General features: G+C 32.7%; 2 protein-coding genes across 3 annotated transcripts in view; one reads left to right on the top strand and one right to left on the bottom strand.

The window, feature by feature from the left end:
• LOC121116014 (matrix metalloproteinase-9) overlaps positions 1–24,968 on the bottom strand; it is a 102,835-nt gene that overhangs the window by 30,755 nt on the left and 47,112 nt on the right. Inside the window, exon 6 of one of the 2 annotated variants that reach the window (XM_071887946.1) lies at positions 8,932–9,146. The exons of the other annotated variant lie outside the window; for it this stretch is intronic. Coding sequence (XP_071744047.1) covers positions 8,947–9,146 — 200 coding nt within the window. The 3' untranslated portion in view covers positions 8,932–8,946. Of the gene's footprint in view, positions 1–8,931; positions 9,147–24,968 lie in introns of those variants that run through there. 2 annotated transcript variants of the gene reach the window in all.
• Positions 13,818–15,053, top strand: LOC121116015 (caspase-1-like). The gene is given in 2 exon segments (XM_040710208.2): positions 13,818–14,702; positions 14,705–15,053. Coding segments are annotated over 2 exon segments (981 nt in total). The 5' UTR covers positions 13,818–13,927; the 3' UTR covers positions 14,911–15,053.

Genomic DNA, 24,968 nt, shown 5'->3' with positions numbered 1-24,968 from the left:
TGATCTAAGAAAGCGTCTTAAAGATTAAATTCACATTGCTTATCAAGATATTGGTAGTCTCCTTTTTCTTTCATTCCTTAATCTCGACATTTCTCCCAACTCTATGAATAAGTTTTTTAATATTTTAATTTGCAAAAATTTCCTAATACAAAAAATAACAAAACTATGAATATTTATATCCACTGTTAAAATAACCTTACACAATCTATTTAAAGATTCGTTCGAATATGTTGAGTTATCAATTTACGACGTTTCTATTGATAGACAATTCTATTGATACTAATATAAATATATTCTATACAAAAGTACATTATTATATTACATACATACAGGCTGAATCTTTCTATGTGATGCCCTCATATCTCCCCCCCAAGACGAAAAATACCATAATATATTAACATTACTATCATATAATATTAATAAACTTCACAAAACATTAATATACAACACTGACGGATAATTATATAATACTAATATTGTGTAAGTCGTTTTTAAATACATTCTGGTTGATACGTTTTTAGGAAGCATCTATTACAAATAATTTTCATTCCTTCTACATCAACAAAGCAGCATCTTCCATCTTCCCGAGTGTTTGTAATTACTCATCGTGTGCCCCACAAATTTGTCTTTGTATTTTGGATCCTAACGTGATTTCCAGTAATCCAAGGATTTCGATTTGTGGAGATACGATCGTAGTAGTTTTTGGATGAGAGGTCCTTCTCTCTCTTCCTCTCCCCCGCCCTCTCAAATTCGGAAGGTAACAGTTGAGTGTAGACAATGGGCAATGATAGTACCCGAGTTCTATTAGAGTAGCCATTAGGCTGGGCTGAGTTTGTCAGATCTGGGTGTATTTCTCCATTCAAGGAGTGATGAACGAAATGAAGCACAAGTCATTAGATTTTTTGAGGATCATCTTCATGGATTTGACGTTAGCCTCTGCATGCCTGTTAGATTGGGGTGAGTATCAGGATGCCAGCTCATGTTTAAAACCTAAATAAGTCCCAGAATTAAGTCATGAATTGTGGTCCACCGTCAGTTGGAATATGCATTGAAAGGCCCCAATATTCAAACCACGTCAACATGATATCAGTGACTGACATAGTTGAAGTTTTTCGTTACTCACTTATGAGGGGCCACCCTGAATAGCCGTCCACGACGACGACATAAGTTTTCCCGTTGACCTCCTTTAGCTCGGAAGACAGAGATTCGAAGGGCATTGCCGCTGAAGAACGTTGTAGTGATTCTAGAGGTAATGAAGGGCTTAGCTTTTGGAATGAATTACAGCTTGATATCGACTGTTTAACTTAATTTGACATTCTAGGGCAAAAACATAGCACTTTTGCTATTTTATTAGTTCTTCGAATGCTTTGGTGTCATGTATGGAGCTCTTTGAGGATGTCTTGACGGCTTGAGGAGGGAACCACAATACGATGACCGTTATAAAATAATAAGTTATTGCTTTCATCTATTGAGAGAATATCCTACTGTCTGGGGAATAAACTTACTGGATGGGAATGAGGAGTTGTTTTGGATTCATATTTTTCATAAGAGCAGATTTCAGAGCTCCATATGATGTATCATCATTGCAGGCTTGAATTAAATTTTCAAAATAAAAACTCATAGCTTTGAAGCACTTAATACACGAAACAGTAGTCTCCCTCGTCGATACTGTCTTACGGATGATAGACTCATTTGGAGAAACTTGAATGACTTGAGGAAAGGATTCAGGTATAATCCTCCATTTTTGCAGAGCAAGCCACTGCTCCAATTTTAATACGAAGACTGACGGCGCCCATGCATTTCAAGCTTGAATTGTTCTCTGCTGTGATGGAGAATATTTTAGTTGACTCTATTTCGATGCTGTACTCCAATAACAAATCGTGTGAAATAAGTGACTCAGTAGCTCCTGTATCAGGCAGAGCTTTCTTGGTAAAAAGTTGGCTCGGATCGTTGACGTTTTGATAGGCTTGGCCTTCCTTTTCATTTGGCATCATATAGGTATACTGTCTCTAAATAACCCTTCTTTTTGTATTTATTACACGTCCCATTTTTAGCAGGACAATTAAAAGGTCGATGTAATGTATTTGACTCACCACATCTGTAGCATTTCCGTTTCAGTTCTGGCGGAGGATGAAGCTTCTTGTTTTTAGTCTCATTTTGTTCTTGATCTTTGTAAGGAGCAACATTTGCTTGTTTTTCATCTTTTATTTTTTGCTCCTTAGATGAAGCCGACTCCCTGGCCATGGCTTATACGCTTTTTATGGTTGGCCTTACTCTGACGAAGAATCTCTTTGCGTGGACGTCTATTATTTGTACTCGTGATCAAGCATAGGGTGTACAAATAGTATTCATGAATACAGCTGAGCTCTACTTCTTGTCCCTGTAGTCCAAGACAGAGATGCCAGTCTGAGAACTTCTTCCCCTTATAACTCAGGATTTGAATCTTGTCTCCATTTTTTGAAAGGCATCCTCAACTTTGGACATGATGGATTGAACCATCCCAATCATATCCTCTGTTCTTTCCTCTAATTTTAAGGACTCCACTCCTCCCATAAAGTTCCCAAGTCCTGAAATTTGACGTGTTCCATTTGCCTAAATTCGTGGTAAGGCACTTTATTGGCTGTGCCATGTGGAGTTATCAACTTATGACATTTCTATTGATAGACGATTCCAATGATACTAATACAAATATATTCTATACAAAAGTGCATTCTAATACAGGTGGACGCGTCTAAAACTGAACACTCCTTTAAATTTTACGCCATGCACATATTCGTGAATTTATTGAGTTGAAACCCGTTTATACTTTGAGGCAAGGGTCTTGACTAGTTATAAAGAAAACTTCAGCAAAATCTAAATAGTAACAGTGGAACAACAGCCGATAATATGGAGAGACGTCGATTCGCAATTTTGGAACTATCCGTACGGGGAAAAACTCCCACTAAAATTGCCAATGATCTGAACTGCAACCGCACCACCGTTTACAGTGTGGTAGTCAAAGGGACTCCTGAGGCGATCACAAGATCTAAGTAAAGGCCTCGAAAGTCGGACGAAATGGTTGCTGCCGTGAAAAAGTATGTCAAGGACAAGAGAGGCAAGGTCACCGTCAGCGGCCTCTCCAGGGAGTTCAACACCAGTAGAAGGAACATGGACCGGCTAGTTAAGAAAGATCTTGGCCTTAACGCCCACCAGAGAACCCCTCGTCAAGCTCTCAAGCCTGTAGACAAGGAAAAACGCCTCGCATGGTCAAAGATTCTTCTCAACAAGCTTAAGAAAAAGCTAGCCGATGTCATCGTTTTGTTCCGCTTGCCTTCACAGTGTTTGGGCATTTAAATGGGATGCTGTCAGTAGTCCAATACCAGTCCAAGGACCAGCTGAAGTCTGCCCTCAAGAATGCCTGAGCCAACATCGAACAGAGCTTCATCCCCAAGTCATGCAGTAAGTTCCGGTCCAGGCTGGAGTTGGTAGTGGAGAACATGGACGGCCATATTGAATAGATGTGTGTCTAACACTCTGATGTTTCATGTTAAATAAATTATTTCGTCGATCCCTTTAAAAATTACAGAATTATTTAACTATTTTTTAAAATTTCAGAGGGTTCAGTTTTAGACACGCACACATGTATTATATAAAACCAGTTTTAATCTTTCTATATGATTACCTCACAGAATGTTTGAATAGATAATTTCAAACATCTAGAAAAAAGAGAATAACTCCTCTGCTTTATTTAATAAATTAATCCGAGAAAATTAATTACTCACGTTTGTAGAGTTAAATGAAAGCCTAAACGGCCCATTAAATGATATTGATAATACCTAAATAAAGAGTTATACATTTTGGAATGGTTAAATTCCGTTTGTTGATATTGGTAGTATGCAGTAAAATTAGAAAGCATTTACCTCAAATGTGCCTTATATCAGAAATGGGTTGGAGGGGGGGAAGGAGTAAGACGCAAAAGATAAAAAAAGTAAAGAGAAAAAGTCTGTCCCTATTTATGTATAAATGTTTTCCAAAAATATATACAATGACATACACACTAAAAAACAAACAGATATTGTATTCCCATTGGTTATCCCTGTTGACAGATTCCGTTTTTTTCCTACATCAAAGAATGAAAAGTGCAAAAAAAAAAAGATAATGTTGTGTTGGTTCCACTCGAATGATTTTCAAATTCTTACTAATTTATCATAACTCCTAATGAGGTTCTTCTAATTCCTAAAGAGACACACTAAATACAATACACTTCCTTTTCTCACACTAACAAAAACACCCAAAATAGTACAGGTGCGTCCGCAGGATCAATTTTTCCGGTGGGCTTGGTTTTTTAAATTATTTAAAAAAAAAAAAATTGAAAAAACTAAATTTTTGGAAAAAAATTGCAATAATTAAAGTTCCAATATTAAATTTTTGAAAAAAGATTAAAATAATTAAAATTCCAATATTAAATTTCAAAAATTTTGGAAAAATAAGTTAAATTTTCAAAATCAAAAAACCACAGCTAATTTGGAAAAAATCAAAATAAATTAATTGTTTTGGAAAAAAATTCAAAAACCACAGCCTGTAAAAAGAAAAAAAAAGCTATTCTTGAACCTTGAAATGTGTCAAAAAAAAAAAATCTTAGAAAAAACTGAACAGCTAGTTTTCAAAAAAATATTATATTGTATATTGAGAAAAATCCTCCATACTTTTAGGACAGATAATAATTTTTTTGGTCCAAAAAAATCAAAACTCTTCTATCATGCTTATTTTTCATTTTAAGGTGTAAGTTCCAGAGTTCCAAATTGAATTTTTGGAAAAAAAATTCAAAAAAAAAAATCAGTTTTCAGCCAATGATTTTTAAGGTAAGTATTTCTAGACCAAAAAATCTTAGAATTTTTGACTTGCGAAAATATTCATAAAGATTTTACAGATTTTTTGACTTCTAATCTCCCAGAATACAAAACAGTTAAATCTTCTGCAAAAACAAAATTGAACATTGAAATACTACTTTTTTTTCAAAAAAATTATTAAAACACAGTAAAATACAGGAAAAAAATCAAAAACAATTGTTTACAAAAAATTTCAAAGTAATTTATTGAATACGGAATTAATAAAGGAAAAAGGGATATGAGTATAGCTGTTTAAAAAATGCCCTGTTGGTGTCCTAATAAAAAGAAACTGAAAGTCAACATCGTATTTATAACAATTTGAAGCCTTTTTTTCTTTCCTATCATGACGCTGTATTAGACTAACTACAAACAACTATAAGGGAAAGGAAATAAACCCAAAATTCAACTCTGTATCTAGCAAGGACATACAGGGTGAGGACTCAAAAATTAGAATTCTCTGCGAGGCCGTCTAGCCTCAGTTCTAAAGAACTGACAAAAAGCAACAATTTAATGTTTGTTTTGTTTTTGTGCGATCAAAAATATGCGAGCAAGAAGTAAAACGGCAGAGGGTGTGCAATTTCCACAAGTCGATCTTTGACAAGAAGATCTTCTCAGGGAACGCTATTCTGAACAGGGGAAAGAATCGATTTTTGGCTGAATCTAGAGCTCAGGTCGAGGGGACCTTCAGTACCAAACATCCAGCTCAGGTCATGGTCCTCGGCACCATAGCGTCCAACGGCAGACAGATTCCTCCCTACTTCTTCAAGGGCAACGAGAAAGTCAACAAGGACGTGTACTACAAGGTCCTCAGGTACCATATAGAAGAGCGCGTTCCCCAGGGACAACTATGTGTTTAGCTAAGACGGCAACCCGGCACACAGCACACAAGAAGGTGCAACATTTCTGCAGGGAGAACATGCCTGTCTTCTGGCTGGCAGACTTATGGCATTCGTCCTCACGAAATGAGCCTTTGGACTTTGCTGTTTAGTGCGCCTTGGAGTGTAAGACGAACAAGACTTTTCACCCGAATGTCGATAATCCGAAGGCTGGGACAACGGAGGAGTGGAACAACTTGTCCTCGGACCTCATCAAGGCTAGCTGTTCTTCTGTTTGTCCCCAAATTGAAGCCTTCATTCTAAATAAAGGGGGGCATACTGTTTAAAAAGTTTAGAAAATTGTTAAATTATCAACTTTTGCTTTTAAAATTTTATAATTTTTGAGTACTCACCCTGTATACATATACATATACTGTCTTCAACTCCATTCCCTGTTTATCAAGGACTAACACTTATACTCCTCCAACAAATCTTTAGTTTCTGTTAATAATAAGCAAATCAACCTATATTTAGATGTTCCCTCCTAAAGAATTAAAGAATAATGAGCTATGAGAGGGAGGAAGGAAACGCACACTGTATAAGCAGCCATAAATTTGATGTCAATCCTCAATTCTATTTTGAGAGCTCAAAGATAACTTACACTTATACTTAGTGATGCATAAATCATACTTCGGTTATATTAACATAAAAGAGACCGTTAATGAACATGTTGATCCTGGCAATTTGAAGAATGTTTAGTAAGAGAGTACCGACCCATGACATTTTATTAGATCAGCTGCAATCAGCCGTGAAAGGAAGAGATTATAGACAAATCCCACTCCGTATATTTCTCTTCCCAAATGTTAAATATTAATGCTAGATGCTTTGGAATATAATAAAGCCTGATCTGATTGCTTACTAGAAAAAGCCACTCCATCTTTTTAGTACATATTTTAAACACCTCTGCTTATAACTTTTCAAAAAACTATCATAGTTATTCTCCGATATGCATGAGCATGTACATACTTCTGGTTGCACATATAAGTATACAGCATAACCAGAAGTCCACACACTTCTGGTTGTACTGCATACTTATATGTTCTCTCCTCAAGAAATAAATAATAATGGTAACATCTTTTGGAAATAAAAAGCAGTGCTCAAATTGTCAACTACAAAAATATCACACATGTTGTAGGTAATTTTTGTTTTCAACTCTGGATGTAGCTAGTTCATTTTTTTTTCTTTTTTTTTTCATTTTGAAATTTATCAAGTTGGTTCGGTTGGACTTAAGTCGACGCATCACTAAATAAATTTAACACACGAATTAAATAACACTTATTGTTCTTGCTGTAGTAGTAAGGAAATTGCATGCTATACAACAATTGACTACACTACTAAAAAATAAAGATATTCTTATGTTTCTATTAAGTCCCTTGAACGCAACAAATACTTTTGCTTCCTTTTATTGCAACAGAAAGTTCTTGAAAACTTTCTTCTGTGTATTTGTTGTTCTCCATTCCCAGCTAGTCCCTTTTTAATATTATTGTTTTGTCATAGTATAAATACCAACTACATGTAGATATATATATATATACAATATAAATATATGTGTTCCTTTGTTGTATGTTGCGTCTTGTAACTTGTTCATATGAATGAATGTATTTTATCTTTCCCTTTAACTAGACTGTGTTTGTACATTCAACCATATTTGTAAGTGATCAAGATCCTTTATTAACCCCCTAACTGTTGATTATACTCAGAGTATGTAAGCCTATACAAATAAATGTGCAATATTGATTGATAATGGTCTCTGAAATCCCATGAGATATGAGGTCAAAATCCCCGTTACACAGCCCTCTTAGTCTAAAATTCAAACACTTTTAATCATGCACCTTAATCCTATTTATTATATTTTGATGTTTAATCATATTCTAAACAATTGTCTAAGGGAACTTTACGCAAAAAAAAAAAAAAAAATAAGCAAAGTCAACTGAGAACAAAAATGCTGGAGCTGCAATTCTGGAGCTATCCGCAGATATCTCTAAAAAGCAGGGATATAACAGCTCTACTGCGTACTCGGGACTGCGAAAGGCACACAAAAGCTTCAACAAAGTCCGTATCCAGGCCAAAAGAAATGGTTGCGGCATTTAAAGGCGCCATTGAGAGTAAAAGAGGCAAAGTGACCAGCAATGGCCTTGCTCGTGAATTTGAAAGCCGTCAGACCACAATGCGCCGCTTGCCTAGAAAATAACTCTTCGTCAATGTTTAGTAGTGATGTAAATCGTGTTTATTTTTTATCTCACCTTTTATTTTTTATTTGTTTGGAATTGGTAACCTTTTATTCATCTGTTGTCATTATTGAATGACTCCTGAGTAGTAAACGTCCTCTTCTACTACATTCAATTATTTTCAAAATTTCACTGAATTTTCATGTGTCCTAATAAAAGACAAAGAGTCACCTGTAGGATTTAAGTTCTTGTTGGACTCAGATTAGAATTGAGGATTGACGTCGGAGTATTCCTTGCCTATAGCCTTTTTTATTTTATTCCTCCCCCTGGTCACAGCTACTTGTAGATAATCGAATGAAACAACATCCCAGCTAAGCTGCTCTCATCCAAAACATTATTCAAATTGTCAGGGTTACTATTTCAAATTTTCTTTTATATGGAAAAGGCTTAGAATTTACGACTCTAATTATTACACACAAAACTTAATTAGAATAATGATGATAACTACGTTCAATAACTAACTACCTGTATACTAATAGCTGTTAATATGTAGACGTGAAAGCTCTTGCTATTGGTATAAAAAGGATTAGAAAGCAAGCAAATTGTTACATAGTGTATTATTTAAAATGAAGGTTTATAGTTTACATAATGTGTAAGTGCGAAAGTCCAGTATTTTGGAGGGTGAGGGAGTTCATTTTTGCAACTATTAAGAAACAAACTATAAAAACCCATTTAAATCTACATACTATTAAAGGAAGAAAAAAGTCATAAAACTACAGATTAATGGGTTATAGTTGTTTTTTTTAAATCATAAAAAAAATACATACGCAATTACTGTCCAAAATAAATCGTTCTTCTTTTTTAGAAACCAGGGTTTGAGATACATTGAGTTTGTAATGAAATGACTCTTCTCTAGAAACTTTATACTATTTATATAAGTACCATATAACAGTAAAAAAATATCAACACTTTTACACAATAAAATAAACTACTCGACTCCTGTATAGTGCTTTATCTACTTTTTGTATCTCCTCGCTATAAATAATATTTACATATCATACCTATAAGGTGATCGAGAAATATAGTCCCATCAACTTTAACGTAAATGAAATTAAGAGTGGTGTATGAATTGATTTCGTTACCCAAGCTTGAGATATATTCATCAAAGAGGTAAATGCAGTTTCGAGACTCGACATAGACTCCCAAATGGCGGTAAAAATTCCAAAAAATGATAGCTATTAATTAAAAACTAGAGATGTTTTAACTAGATAAGATGGAATGAGACGTACAAAATAAATTAAACTTGTACAATTTACTTTTACAAATTATAACTTGTAGAGTTTACTTATAACGTTACATTAACATTCGAAATGATTTTGTCAAATTGTATCTAGTTGGCTGCCCTAAAATGCTTGGTATTATCTAGGTAAATTTAAAGTTATTTATACAAACTGCTAGAAAAATTTTGTGGATATAAAAGTCAGCATTATGATTAGTAAAGGAAAAATGGTTGGAGTTCATGTTCTTCTTTGAAATTAGGTTTATTCTTTTGCAAGTCTTCCTGGTGGAAAAGCTCCCTTTAAAATAAGAATTGAATAATATCCCCTAGCTTTGTAATAAATATTGTTAGAAATATATATTTTTAAAATATTAAAGAATAGTTGATTCGACATCAAATCACTTAAAAGTTTTGATTCAACACCTTCGATGAGATAACATAATAACAATGACAACGTTATACTGGAGCAAATGCTTTGAAGGGATGTATAAAATTATATCTGATGGAGTTTGACCAAATCCCTGTCAATTGTAATATAGCAAATTAGCTTATGTTATAATCTGTATTATCAATCAACCTCCTTACAACTAGAAGAATGATTCATAATTCCTAACAACCTAATTGAACTAAGTTAATCAAAGCTAATCTATTAGTTCACGTGATAAAATTATAGAAACTGGGATTTCTTTGGATAGTTCCAAGTTTTCTCCAAACTATTCCTAAATAAAAGCTTATTTTCAGCTGAATAATTTTATTTCAATAAGATTTTATAAGAGAGGATACTTCAACCCATAAATTTAGCCTGTAAATCCGATTTATTTTTGATGTTTATACTTATTTCAATTTTATAAAGTGGATTCATTATTCATATAACTTAGCTCATATTGTCATCATCAAAATCAAAAGTAGGATAAATAAAAGTATTCATTTACTGAGTGCCTGCCAAATCGAAAAATAAATCTTCTTATCCTCTTTTTTTCTTATTCTTTTTGGCAGAATGAATAAACATAATTCAAAAGAGCACTCTTGAAAATGACTGCATCAGATGCGATTATTCATTTTTGAGCCAAAGACCAAAGAAACTGAAGTTTACATACATACATACAAATAGAGTACCAGATAATGTAAGCACTCTGAACATTATGTGAATATATCCACGGATTAGAAAGCTAAATATAAAATGTATATAAACGCCTATCACAAATTCAACTGAAATACGAAGTAACAACTTACATAGACTGCTTTACAAAATAAAATATTGAAATAAAATCAAAAGGATGAAATCATTTTTTGGTTTATTATACTTAAAAATAAACTTTTTCTTTTATTTTACTTCCATATTTTATATTTATCTTATTTATGTATATCCAAAGATCAGGGACAGGAATCAATGATACCGTGTGTCAGTTCCTAAAGAGTACAAAATAAGCATAAATATCCGCAAATACCAGCAAATGTACTAATTACTCGTAGTAAACAACTCAGTAAAAAAATTAATGATAACAAATTCAAGATGGCGCTACTGTCCTCGCTTATGTAAACTAACTACTAATAGGCTGACATCTATAGTTGTACATAATATGACCTACCCGTATGCTAAAATAAAAGAAAAAGAAAATCAACTTATTAAGCCTGAGCCTTTGAAGAATGTTTTGGAGGAGAGTTATGGTATTTTATTAGACGCTGCAACTTGCTAGAAGATGAAAGGAGTAAGCACAAATCCCACTCCATATGTAGCAAGGACATAGGCTGGAATTACTCCGATATCGATGCTCCATTCTACTCTTAGTCCAACAAGGACACCATTAACAACTCTAACAAATACTAAATGTCTCTTTGATCATGTTGTTCCTTTTTTGCATATTGCAATCTTTTAATTAAAAGGAAAAGAATAAAAGCTCCAAATCACATGGGAATTAGCCAATTCTTTGTTAAAAAAGAGATCAAAAGAACTCAAAAGAGTCTTGCAATGGGTAGATGGAATTCTTTCTTTGCTGGTGTCATAAGTGGACTCTTTGCCCTAACAAGGCTCTTTCCCCCTATTTTTTAATAGCTCGGTGGACAGTCTGGTGAGATCTCTTAAATGGACCGTCATGGAAATTAAGGGGATTAGCTTGGAATGTTTTCTGTAACTCCTCTGAGTCCAGTTTTTCCTTTTTGACCGAGCCCTTCTTCCTTTCCAACGTTTCAGACTTGTTGATGGCGTAGATGTTGGTCCTGGAGAAGCCCAACTACCTGGAGTGAGAGAATGGAAATCCGTCCATAATGTTCAATTGTAATTTTCTTGACTAATTTCTAAGCTAGAGATCTCAGGTTTAATTTGTTTTGCTACTAATTGCTTATGTTTTAATATATCGAAATATGAATTATTTTCAAGCACTCAACACACTGAATTAGTAAGTATTCAGATTTTAATGGACTACCCGGTAGTATTCTTATATATATATATTTTTTCTTTTAATTGGTCAGAATGGACTTTCACCGATTAAGAATACATTATAGTATCATAATGACTCCAATTGACTTAGAAGTTGTCTTTAAAGTCCTTAAATATAGAGCTGTATTAAATATGGCCTGTCGGTATGTGAAAGTAAAATAAACCAAAAATTAATATGGTAATCTTGACAATTTGAAGAATGTTTAGAATGAAAGCAGCTTAGCCGCCAAGAGGTTTAATTATAACAGCTAAAACCAGCCGTGAGGGAGGGAAATAATAAATATATGCTTTGTTTTTTTTTATTGAAAATAAAACTTCTGCAAATCGAATTAAGTTATGCTAGTGATGGGTGATTAGTATAATTTTATAGGTGTGTTACTAGGAAGAATTTAAAAGAATTGAGATTCATATAATTTTTTCAAGAAAGATAAATTGGAAAAATAAAAAATAGACAGGAAAAGAAGGAACGGAAATGCTACATAAAATGAGTTGAAGAGGAAGGAAGTCATAAGTAAACTACTTGTACTTGTGGTGGTACAAGCAGAGGGAGAAGTGAATCCATTCTTTACAAATTCATTCATACTTAGATAGTAGAAGCAATGTAGGTTTCTATTCGTACACGGAAAACTGCCCGTGGGAAAATTGCACGTTGAAGATTGAAAAGGAGAAAATTGCCAGCAAGGAAAAATTACCTATATTTTAACACATTATAAAGTCGCTTAATATTGTTTATGACAAATATCGAAACATATTTGTTTGTTCCATCCCCCAAGGGAGTACCTTAAAGTTGTGATAATATTATTGTAATATAGGAGGAGGGGGGGGGGATAAATAGCTTAAAATATGGTTGGTAAAATAAATATATAAGAAATTTCAGTATAACTGCAATATTTTCACCGTACTAATGCTATTTTAGATTTAGAAAGTTTTCATTCATGCATAGTAGTAATTCATTTTCTATCCCCCAAATCGTATAGCAGGCAGCTGATATTAATAAGGGTCTTAATTCAGTAGTTCCATACGTTTTGATGAAAATCTTGTGTATTTTGGGCATGTAAAAAAAAACCACTGAAAATCAACATGGTAACCGTGAGAATTTGAAGAATTTTTTGAAGGTGAGAAAGAATAATGTTCTTGACATTTCATTAGATCAGTTGCAATCAAATGTGACAAGGGGAGAAGGAGAAAAGGATATAAACGAGGGCATTTGATAGAATTATTCCGATGTCGATTTTCATAAGTCTTACAATTATTACTCCACAACTAATTCTCAGAGTTAAACTCTGTCTTTCATGAGTACAATGGAAAGTTCAATCAAGTTTTGTATATAATTGAATTTAGTAGATAAGGAAGTTCACTACTCAGTAATTAAATAATAATGACAACTGCTAAAGAAAAGAAAATTCATTCTTCGGACTACCAATTCCGAAAAAATTGGCCAGCTAAAAAATACAGCGGATTTTCATGACTGATAATGTTATGGTTGTATGTCCGCTGATAAAAACGCATAGGGTATGACTACAATTATTGTACTAACAGAAAAGGTAGAACGTATATTGAATACAAGTTAAAAAATGGAATGAGGAAGAGGATGAGCCGGTTAGTCTTTGTATGTATCTTCATTATTGTTCAATTCTAATTGTTATGTTGTCTATCGACAAGTTTTACTAAATTCTAGAGTTATTTATGGCATAAGTAAAATAATTCGAAATAAATTTATAATCCGGGTACGTCCTAGTATTTTATAATACATTTTCCCCCTATCCATCCATTCTTTTCTCTACATTTCTGTCCATACATTCTCCTGATCCACGCCGGCTCCCTCATCTGTGAAGTATCCAAGAATACGGACCGATTGTTCCATTTATTTATCGAAGATCATCTTATATATTCGTATTGTTAAATACTCTTGGATTGACTAACAAACATAATATAATCATTATACAATGATCATTCATTAATATATAACTACTAAAAATTAAAAAAATATTATTCTGAATATTAAAATATTATTGTAAATTTTTTGGTTGAAGTCGAAGTCGGTGATATTCAAACACTGGAGTTGGGCATTTTATATACCAACTCCGGAACCTGGATTAAAGACCACAATGATAACATAAATAATTGATAGAATAATTGTGTAACTATTATCATCTAAAAGATAAGATAAATGTTTTATCTTATTTGGGCAGATACAATTTTCTGATGTATATGCAGTTGTTACAGCTCCTTGTTCAACAACGAATTAAATAAGTTCCAACTATTTATAATTAATCAGCAATTTATTCAGTGTATTCAAGATGGCAACATCTAACACAAAGAAGTCTGCCAAATCTAGGGACTTTAGAGATGCATCTCCTATATTCGTTTTAACTAATCAAGTGAGCTCCGAATCCTCTGAGTCCTCTTCAGAATCCAAAATATCATTCTGTAAAACTCCTATACATGATGATAACTACAACTTGGAACATGGGGAGAAAAGGTTGTTAATCTTCAACCAAACAAAGTTCCCATGTTATGATATTGGCCTGAAGGATCGAAAAGGAGTAGAACAAGATACTCAAGCAATTAAAGATACCTTCAATCCACTTGGCTTCTTCATACAAGAACATGAAAATTTAACAGTTGCTCAAATTAAACACGAGTTATTGTCTCTCTCAAGCATGGACGATCTCTCATGTCTGATAATATTCATATCGACTCATGGAGACAAAAATGAAGTTCTATTGGCATTTGATAAGAAATTCAATTTAAGGGATGACATTATGGAGGAATTATCTCCAAAAAAGATACCTTCTCTTGCTGGGAAACCTAAAGTAATTTTTGTTCAGGCGTGTCAAGGATCAAAGACAGACAAAGGAATTCTTATCAAGTATGAAATGAGTCGTACTCTAATGGGAATGAATATAAGTGGCCAAGTCCATGGACATGGTTCTGCAGTACCAATTCATAAAATTTCAACACATGCTGATTTTCTTTTAGCCAAGTCATCTTATCATGGATATTATTCATATCGGTCAAATACATCCGGATCATGGTTTATTCAAACTGTGTGCGATGAAATATGCCGGTCTTCCCTATGGATGACCTCTTGTCCATTATGACAAAAGTTATACGAAACATTTCTTTAAACTACACGTCGCATCACGAAGATCCTGACATTGACCAGTGTAAACAAACTCCAACGTTAGAGGTTACACTTCTCAGAAAGATTTACTTGAAGTCACTTGACATTGTAGAATCGTCTGAGCCTAAATCAGATGAGGACCCGTCTACAAGATGAATACGTTTTTTCGAATAAAATAAAACATGAATTTGTCCGACATAATAGCTATTTGAAAAAGTTTATATCTAATACTCTGTTAATTATTATGGTCTTCTCTCCAACAAAAGGTCTAAAGGTCGAACATTTACACGGCCAGTATGTAAGGTCGCATTGGCTATGCCTTCTGAATGAATTTGTAATTAACAGGTATATTGTAATTAAGCTATTCATTGGGGGAGTGTTAATTATTTTGATTTTCTGTTCAGTGTACACTCAAACATATTTGTATTTTCCTGTTAATATATGCACTATTTGGGATTCTTATATATTTAAAATAAAATAATTGTCATCATCTAAGAGATGCAATAAAGGCACGTGTTATCAAGTATAATTAAATATGTTAGTGTTTTAATTACTTTGTTCCATATGGTTGTGCGGTGTTTCATGTGGAAAGAACATATGGTCATTGAGCTGGATATTAACGAATGAGTGACGATTGTCGTGATTTCTTTGGACCTGTTGTCTTGGATTGGAACCTGTGATCGTTAAGGATTATCGTCGTTTGAGCAAACAGTTTTAATTAACAATTGATACATTGGGTTGAATTTATAAATTAATTATTTGACTGACGTGTTTTGTTTGATTATACATCGGTGCATTCTGTTAGTTATATTCTGATATATTAATTGTGTTATGGCTTCAACTAAAAAGGGTAGAGGCTTTTTTTTGCCCTTTTGGGGGAAAAAAAAAAGACATTTTTGTTAGAGGCAATTGATAGTCTACAAAGTGAAATTATACCAACGGATGATGATTTGCATCAAATTGGTCTTTTAATTGAATTATCAGCTCATTATTATGAGAGGTGCTATTATGGAAGAATTAGCAAGTGTGAATATTGTTGTGGGCATTATAGATGAACACATTGGTCTCCAAAATAAGTATGTGAAGCTCCTTAAGAAAGAGAAAAGAGAGGTGTAAAGTTGATTGAAGCAAAATCAATTAAAAATGAACGAGAAGCAGAGTTGAAACATGCATCTAACTTGCATCTATTCAGTCAAGGATCTTTCTTAATGAGAACTTTGTACTTAATGCTGTTCCAAGGCTACAGTTGGCTCCATTTGATGGAGTGTTGACGGAATTTTCATGTTTGGGAGATTCCAATGAATAATTAGTTGATTTGTCAAACCTTTATTGAAGTTCACGTATTAGAAAAGTTGTTTAAAGGGATGCCCTTTCTGCAAAGTAGTCTCACTACCTATCAATAAAAAGGGTGATGACGAGCTATGAAGCTATTGGAACGTTTGTATGATGGAAGCAGATGGGTTATCAACAAGCTCGTTCACGAATTCATTGATGTGTCTCCTTGTAAGAATAACTATAGAAATCTCAGTCAATTCTATGACAGTTTATCATCTGTTAAAAGATCTTTATCAATAAGTGATGCACTTATTGATAAAGAGACCCCTAGAAGATTTTAATACCAATTATATAGAAGGATGGAAGGATCTTATTAGCTGGAATTATTCTTCTTATTGTACCATTTAGAAGGAATGATTTATTAGTCAGTGTAAATCATAAGTTTTGTTTTTATGTTCTGGCGAGTCTCATCCCCTTTAGAAAAAAATTCATTGAAAAGTAAATCTTCAAAACAGCGTCTTTAGATTACTCTTTCTAACAATCTTTGTTATAGTTGTCTTAATACAGGTTACAGATATGATGATTGTAAGTTCAGCTTAAATAAAATACTGTGGGAAGAGACATCATTATTTTCTTTACGTCGATAATAATCTGAAGTTTTCAAAAGGGTTTCAAGTGGGGCATTGTGTAGTAAGGGAGTTGTGAATCCTACTAGTTCTTTAATTTTAATGTCAGGCAGAAATATGGTCAACGCATATCTCTAAATCGGAGTCTGTGGCCCACAAGATTTTTGATAGTAAGTCGCTATAAACCCAAAATGTTTCACTGAGGCTCTGTGCTGAACTTGGTGCTATGTGTGCAGGGTGGGGCAGCAAAATGCGGACAGTTAATTAATATCCCCCCCCCGTCATTACTTTGAAAAGGTTTAGTGACTATTTTCTGATATTCTGCTTCCACCGTCCTATTTACTTAAATGAACTATACTTATCATTTAGTAATTGTATCATCATGAGCGAGCAAAAAGCAAAACGACAGCGTATCTCAGATCTCCTAAATCCTGGAGTTGACGTAATGAAGATAATGGACATTGTTAAGCCTGGTTTTTATGATGGCAAGGATAGAAAAAAAGGGAGAAGACATCTACCGGATGTCAGGAAGTGGAGAGCATAATTTAAAGAGGGATACAAAAGTTGATATTAAGTGTGGAGAAGAATATAAAGGAGGATCCCACAAAGTCCATGAATCCTCTCGCCAACAACTTCTCTGTGGCTCCTAGGACCATAAACCTCAAATTGTGATTAGTTTTTTTCCCCCAAAGACCCTCACCATGCTCTGACAAAGGGTATGAAAGCCAGGAGGATCGAGAGGTCTGAGAAAATCCTCACATGAATCAAAGCAAATAGTGTTTAGTTTTCAAATTTCAAACAATAAGTTTCAAATATTAGCTATGTAAAGAAAAATTTCAAAAATTAATCGCTATTCACAGAAAATTAAATTTTTGAAAAAATTATTTGAAAATTAAATTTCATATATTAAATTTTCGGAAACAAATTTCAAATATTAAATTTTCTAGTAAAAAGTAGAAATTCCTTTTTTTTTTTGGGGGGGGGCGAGGATCTATAGCCCTCCAGCACACCTCCTGGGGACACGCTTGTTATCATATATAAAATATATTTTTCTGAACGAATTAAATTGGTAAACTGAGATATGTCGGTAATTTAATTTAAAGTTCTCATAATGATGTCGATTAGAGGCTATTAAAAATATGGGACACTGTTCAAAGACTATTAGCAGGGGCAAAATATATAAGCCTCATATTAAGAGCCTATAAAACCCTAATTTGCACCAATAATACATAAGTGGTAGTGATGAAAATCGGCATAAAAAGAGTTGATGTACAGGCAACTATAGTTATGCTCCTTAGAGCCGATGAAATCTAGAAATAATTAATTTAATCATCTTAAATGAGCCTTATGGGTATACTGAATACAAAAGGATTGAGGAATAAAAAAATAAAAAATTGGCAAATTATTTTAAAAACTGTAATAGTGATTCCTCATGTAACGTCAGCATTTTTGATGTTGTCCATTTTGGGACCTAAATAACCCATTTGATAACAATAAAACCTTAAGAAAGTTGGTGAACTATTGGATGTTAAAATAAGACCAACATATAAAAAGACTTAAATATTACTGCATATCAAAAATCCATCCCTTTATTGCAGAGGTCGGATAACCTTTTTTTAGCGTTACCCTTAGAATAATTTGTAGTAAAATTAATTTACCCCAAACTTGAGAAGGGGCGTCTACAAGATTATATATATATTTTTTTTGGGGGGGGGGAGTGAGTATGCATGGTTTTTTGTAATTTAAAAAAAAAATCCAAACGGCCGTACAAAACGATTTCCATTATTTTATGAACATTTTCGACAATTGGCCTTCCAGAGTGGGGTGCATATTTGGCATCAAAATTATTGAACAGAATCGACAAAACCAAAAATGCACGTGATTGGCTGTTACACTATCAGGACCATAAACACTATATTGCGTTTCGCCTTATTCAAAGAAAAACTGTAAAATATGTCGTATTTTCTATTTGCTAATGTCCATTTTTAAAGCATACTCAAACAAATCCGATTAAAAAAATCACTAAAACTGTCTCATAAATTTATTTACCACAGAATCATATCTTTTTAACACTGTCTATGGTAAACCAATAGCACTTATCAATATGTGATACACATTACTAAACCCATCTTTTAGAAAAAATTGATATTTATTTTTGCTACACCTATTATTACGATAAAATTATCAGCCTGCAATACAATTATTATTATTATTATTTTTTTTTTTGGTGGGGGATAGGGGAATCGTCAGTGTATTTCTGGTTCTCAACCAGGGCTCCTCAAAGCCGGTGTGCTCTGCAAAAAGATTACATAAATAACGCATTTTGTGAAGCATATTCGTTTTACCGCAATGTCATAGCCAGAGCTCAGTATTGAGTAAGAGTTTGGGCCCACTGCGCTAGAGGGAAGCATCACAACTAAAAATGGCTCTTATTTAAAAAAAATTCCTGATATTATAAGCCATATATTTAATATTTTAAAAACCCAATAGATATCTTCAAATACCTTTTAAGTCATTTTAACACACAATTTATCTTTAGTCAATTGAATTGAGACGTATTTCAGGATATTTCTAAAATTAATTATTCTGTCATTCTTGCCATATACTTAATATATTCTAGAAATATGATTAAAAACGTGACGTGATCTACTTCTTTTTTTATTTAAGCAATGCAGAACTCAAAAATCCAAATATTGTACGAGATTCAATAAAGATATTGATACACTCTGTGTGTAAAAATATATATTTGTCCTTAAATATCACGATATTTTTACTTTTTTTTAATAATTACTCTGATTTGTTCAAATTCATCTTTATAGAATAAAAACAAATCCAAAATTATTTTGAAAAGTAATGAGCCTGGATAGTTTTTTGTACTCAGAACGTAAGAGTAAAAAAATCTTACAGATTACTTGGAAAAATGGATACCTTTTGGTAATTGCTAATTTTACCAGTCAGTGAGTAAAATTATAATGTTTATATATTAGTTGGTATGAATTTTTGTTCGGATATTTGGTAAAATACAAGATGTACTAAAAATAGATTCATTAAAAGTCCACGTATTTTTAAGGAATTTATATTTTCCACTAATCTGTATCTCCTTGGCAATCAAAATAAATAATAATTACATGAAGGTCAGACTCGACAATTTCTTATATTTAATCCACATTTTCAACAATTAACCTTCCATAGCGTGGAGCATCTTTCACATTAAAGTTACTGGAACGGAATTGACAAAACCAAAATTTGACATGATTAGATATTACAGTGTCATGACGATAAACACTATTCTCATTTTCAGCTGCATGACTGAAGAAAAAACTGTAAGATATGGCGTATTTTCTATTTGCTGGTGTCCATACAAATTAAATATATACTATACGAGATACACATTACAAAAGCCATATATTTCATTTCACCTATTATATACATATATCATAAGTGACTGCAAATTTCAATTTTTTTTTTTGAAATACTTATCAACAACTTGCATGTACACAGCATACAAAGTAAATGTTAATTTTTTGTAACATCAATATCTGTTGTGAAAGGTCACGATTAAGTTACACAGAATAGTATATTTTTTTATCAAAAAAATAACGTCATACTGTTATATTGATTACAACATTATCACGCAACTTTTCATTGTTACTGCCTTTGAAAAAGTCAGAGGTACGATGCCCCTATCCTCCCTCTGCCCTCTACTCCGGTGCTTATGCGCATCGTTCGTCAGTACCATAGGTGTAGGAGCTGCATGAGTACTTTATTATTTTATTCAAAGCACTGTGTGTATATTAAGAAAGATAGCAAAGAAGGGTATGGTAACACTGACAATTAAGAAAAAGGAGAAAAGGACAATTTAGCTGTCACGTCGTTTCATTATATTAGCTACAAAATAATTGAATGAAGGGAAAAATAAATCCCATTCCGTATCTAGCTGGAACATACATAGACAGGAATTACTGGAGTGTCGATCCTCAATTCTACAAAGATTGACCACAATAAATTTACAGCATATCAATAGTTATCCGTCTTTCATGCGCATACGCACTAATGATTACATTAAACTTATAGATGTTCGCTCTTCAGTGGTTAAAAATAATGATAACAGCTTCCAAAAATAAAAACAATCTTCTGATTGCCAATTAGATTATTTTTTACACATGAGTAAATGTTAGAATTTACAACTCAGTCTATGTAGTTGCAAATTACTCATATCCAAGACACATTAGTCATTTTTACATTTCATAGATATTATCGTATATACGATGCCATTTTTAGTCATATAATCAGATTATATTTATCACATCACTCAATTATAATCAAATTTAGACTCTACAATGATTTATTTGAGCTTAAGTTATTCCAATGTATGTAATAGGTACTTGGAATCAATTATGCATTAGGGAATTAAATATGTCAAAAGATATTTATACGCAGTAAGTAATTTTCCTTCTACGACGAAATTTCCTCTTATTTATAACTGATGAATAGGATATTTTCTTTTATAAAAAAACAACTTTGATTTGGGGAAATAATACTAATAATAAGTAATAAAAAACTACTATCTTCAAAATCATCAGAATTTATGCAAGTCCATGAAAAAAAAAGTCCCTATATATTTCAAACATTTTTTTTTTTTGTAGTTATCAGCATTTCTGATAAAAGGCAGAAAAAGACGTTTCTACACACACATATTATAATATTTATGTGGTTCTCAATAGACAAAGTTTCGATGATAGGGAAAAAGTTAGAAAAAGTTTTTTTAAAAGTTTAAAATTGTTTGCTATTCAAATATAAGATTTTACTCGTTTTCCTGAATAAAAAAACGACTATGCAGGGAATACTCTACACAGTACAAAACTTTCAGTAGTGTGACTAAATTAAGATAAAGCTTGTTTTTATGGAATCAAGAAAAAACAACTCAAAATCATTTTGTCATATGTTTAAATATCATATCTAGCTATGTTTTTAATTCAACGTATTCAGCCTTGACACACATACGAACCGATTTGCAGCTCTTGACGATGAAGGCCTTACCACTGCGTACCATACTCTCATGATTCATTTCGGAGCGAATCAAAGTTTGGGTGAAAAATGTGCCAGACACTCTTCTCCAAGTCATCTCAAACTGAAAAGTCCAAGAGGTTGTGGTAAGGGCTTGATGAAGGCAACCTGCAGGCAGACTAGAAGTCAGCCATATTTTGCTGCAACAGTTTCCTTGGTTGTATGAGGCTATATTAGACTTCTTGATGTTATAAGCAGTGTAAATTTTCTGCATACTCTATCCCCAACACTCTTTAAGATGTAAAAATGTTTAAAATCTTTTATTGAGTCGCTAGCTGTTTCAATGTGAAAAATGTCTTATGCGCCGGACGACTTTTAAAAGGTTTGTCAAAACAAAGGTGAAGGCTGTGTGTTTTTGGTAAAAATTTATGATGTATGTAGTTTAGTCATGGCCATAACTTACATGGACAATACAAATTAACAACATTTTAATTCTTCAAATAAATTTGAATTTACTTATTATTTTATTCTTGTAGTCGGTACATGAAGCATTGATCACAAATATGGTATTACTTTTTTTTTATATCAAATCTGGTGTTACATAGCTTTCTATTTGAATATTTGAGTATTTTGAACTTCTTTTTTAGTTTTGTGCTAACTTTGGTATGAGGGAAAAAAATCAGTAGTCACATAAAAATTAATTTATTATCTAGAAAATGTTATATTAATTTTAAATAAAAGTTTATATTTTATGTTGAATCATTCCAACCCATGCAAATTTAATTTAAATATCTAGGAAACTACCTTTTCTAAAGTTTTGTTCAGAAAAGAAATAACCCCATTAGTTTCTTGTAAGAAGAGTTGTAGAAAATATGACCTACTGATTAGCTTTGGAAAAAAAACAATCGAACATTAAAGTGATTCTTCAGACCATTTGAAAAAAGTTTTAGAGAAGAGCACCTACACTGTCATGACGTTTCCTTCGACTAGTTACAAACAACTGGAAGATGAAAAAAAAAAAAAAATTACACTCTGTGTTGGTAGGAATCACTCTGACGTCAGAGATTAATTATAATCTGAGTCCAACATGGACTAACACTTATAACTATCCAAAAAATCATTAAGGGTCACTGTTCGTCTGTCACATACTAGGGGTCGGAAAATTGTTGAAATCCTAGTAAGTAATCTATGTATAAGTCGGTAACCTGGAAGATATTAGTGTAGATATTAATTCTAACGTATTAGCCTCACTCCTAACTCTAATATTAATATGAGTAATAGCCTCATGAATACATGACCTCCCTCTTCCATTAATAAAGCGTTTACGCATAAATAAAGAAGCACTATAGCTTTTATAGTGGTTTCTGTCAGCAGAAATGTCGTATGGCCAACTATATATTTTTCTTTTTGATTTATTTTTACGAGGATTTAAGGAATTTTCACATCGCTAGTGATTACTTTATTCTTGGATGTTATATCTTCTATAATATAAATATAATATTAACAGCCTTGGAAAATAAAAAATAACTGTTTACTTTACAAATACAAAAATATCGCACTTGTTTAATGTCGCATTTTTTTTACAACACTACTCATAACTAATAATCAGAATATTTATTGATATATCTAATCATTGTTTTGAGAAGAGTGAATATCGAAGTTTCTGCACTCAAGCCTGTAAGTAAATAAAAATAGACCAACTACTTTAATTTAAATTGATTTTTTCTATTTTTTAAAGTTGTTTAAGACGTCATTGCAGTAATAATTAAACTTTGTAAATGGCTATGACCAACTTTTATAGTACAAAAACCATCATTTAAAATTGATAGACAGTCTCAACAATTATTTTTGAAGGACAAAATATATAATTATTGAAGCTTAATTAAAATTATATTTTAGGAAAATTCTTTTTCTTCGAAATTTCATTCCATTGAGTTAGGATATGATTGTATTTGATCTCCAAATTCAGAATTTGAGACTTTACATGAACTAAATGATTGCTTTATTAAAAATATATAACAAGGTACACTAATAGTACTTTTTATCGTTAGTTGTTTTGGTATTTTTGATAAATATATATAACCATAGTTTTGCATCAGCCATATGCAAACAATTTTAAAAACTAAAAACTTTCTGAGGCCCATTTCCAAGTACTTCTCTACTCTTGTTTACCATAAGTCTAAATAAAATCATTTTCATATTTGTAATTCTTTGTAAAAATATGTATGTATGTCGAACAAAAGGAATTTCATATATATGTATATAGACTATATCTTAAAATCTGAACACTTTGAATTTTAAACTTCAACAATATATACATATAATTTATTAAATAACAATAGAATTTCAACAAAATTAATACTACAAATAGATATGTGTCTAATCTATTTTAATCATTAATTTAGCCGCACTTATTGTCAATGATGGTTGCCAGTCCGCGGCGGAAGGCTTGGCACCTGCTGCGGGTGTAAAAGTCTAACATGGCTTCCCAGTGCTGGCTGACAGTGCCTTTGAGAACCCCGATGTTTGGATGACGGAAACTGAAGGCATTCCCCTCGACATGCACCCAAAATGTGCAGTTTAGGGGTTGGCATCATGGCTGTAGGGGGACCAAAAATGTCAAAAAGAACTCAAAAGACGGATTCAAAAGAGTCTTGCAACTGAAGAGATGGGGTTCTTTCATTTGCTAGTGTCAAAAGTGGACTCTCCATAATCACAAGGCTCTTTTCACACATTTTGTTTATAACTTTCGGGAAAATCTGGTTTGAAATCCCAAGGTTTCTTCCATAGGTACTCATGGACTTGAGGGGATTGTCCCTGGATGTTTTCTTTAACACCACCGGATCCAGTTTGGCTTTTTTGACATAGCCCTTCTTCCTCTCCAGCGTTTCAGACTTGCGGAACTTGCTAGACTTAGGTCCTGGAGACACCCAACTGCTTGGAGTGCGAGAATGAAAATTTGTAGATCCCTTTCAAGTATCATATTCTTGACTTGTAGGTAAGCTAGAGAGCTCAAGTTTGTTTTGTTTTGTAACTATTTTTTTTTTTATACTTTATTATCATATCTTCCCTGCTCTAATATATTTTAATGTTACTCTTCTTTATAACAGTAATTCATTTTTTAGCTTCAAAATCATATAACAGGCAGCTGTTATTAACAAGAGATTTTATTCAGTTATCCCATAAGTCTATATATACTAGTTATAACATACATTTTAGAGAAGAAAACATTACTGATCTCCTCTCTTAAACAAATTTGAAACTTGACCAGATAGGAAATTTTTATTTTGAAGCAGCGGTATGTAA

The sequence above is a fragment of the Lepeophtheirus salmonis genome, chromosome 4 (assembly GCF_016086655.4).
Source record: "Lepeophtheirus salmonis chromosome 4, UVic_Lsal_1.4, whole genome shotgun sequence".
Taxonomy (NCBI): Eukaryota; Metazoa; Arthropoda; class Copepoda; order Siphonostomatoida; family Caligidae; genus Lepeophtheirus; species Lepeophtheirus salmonis.
This window is presented reverse-complemented; position numbering and strand designations above follow the sequence as displayed.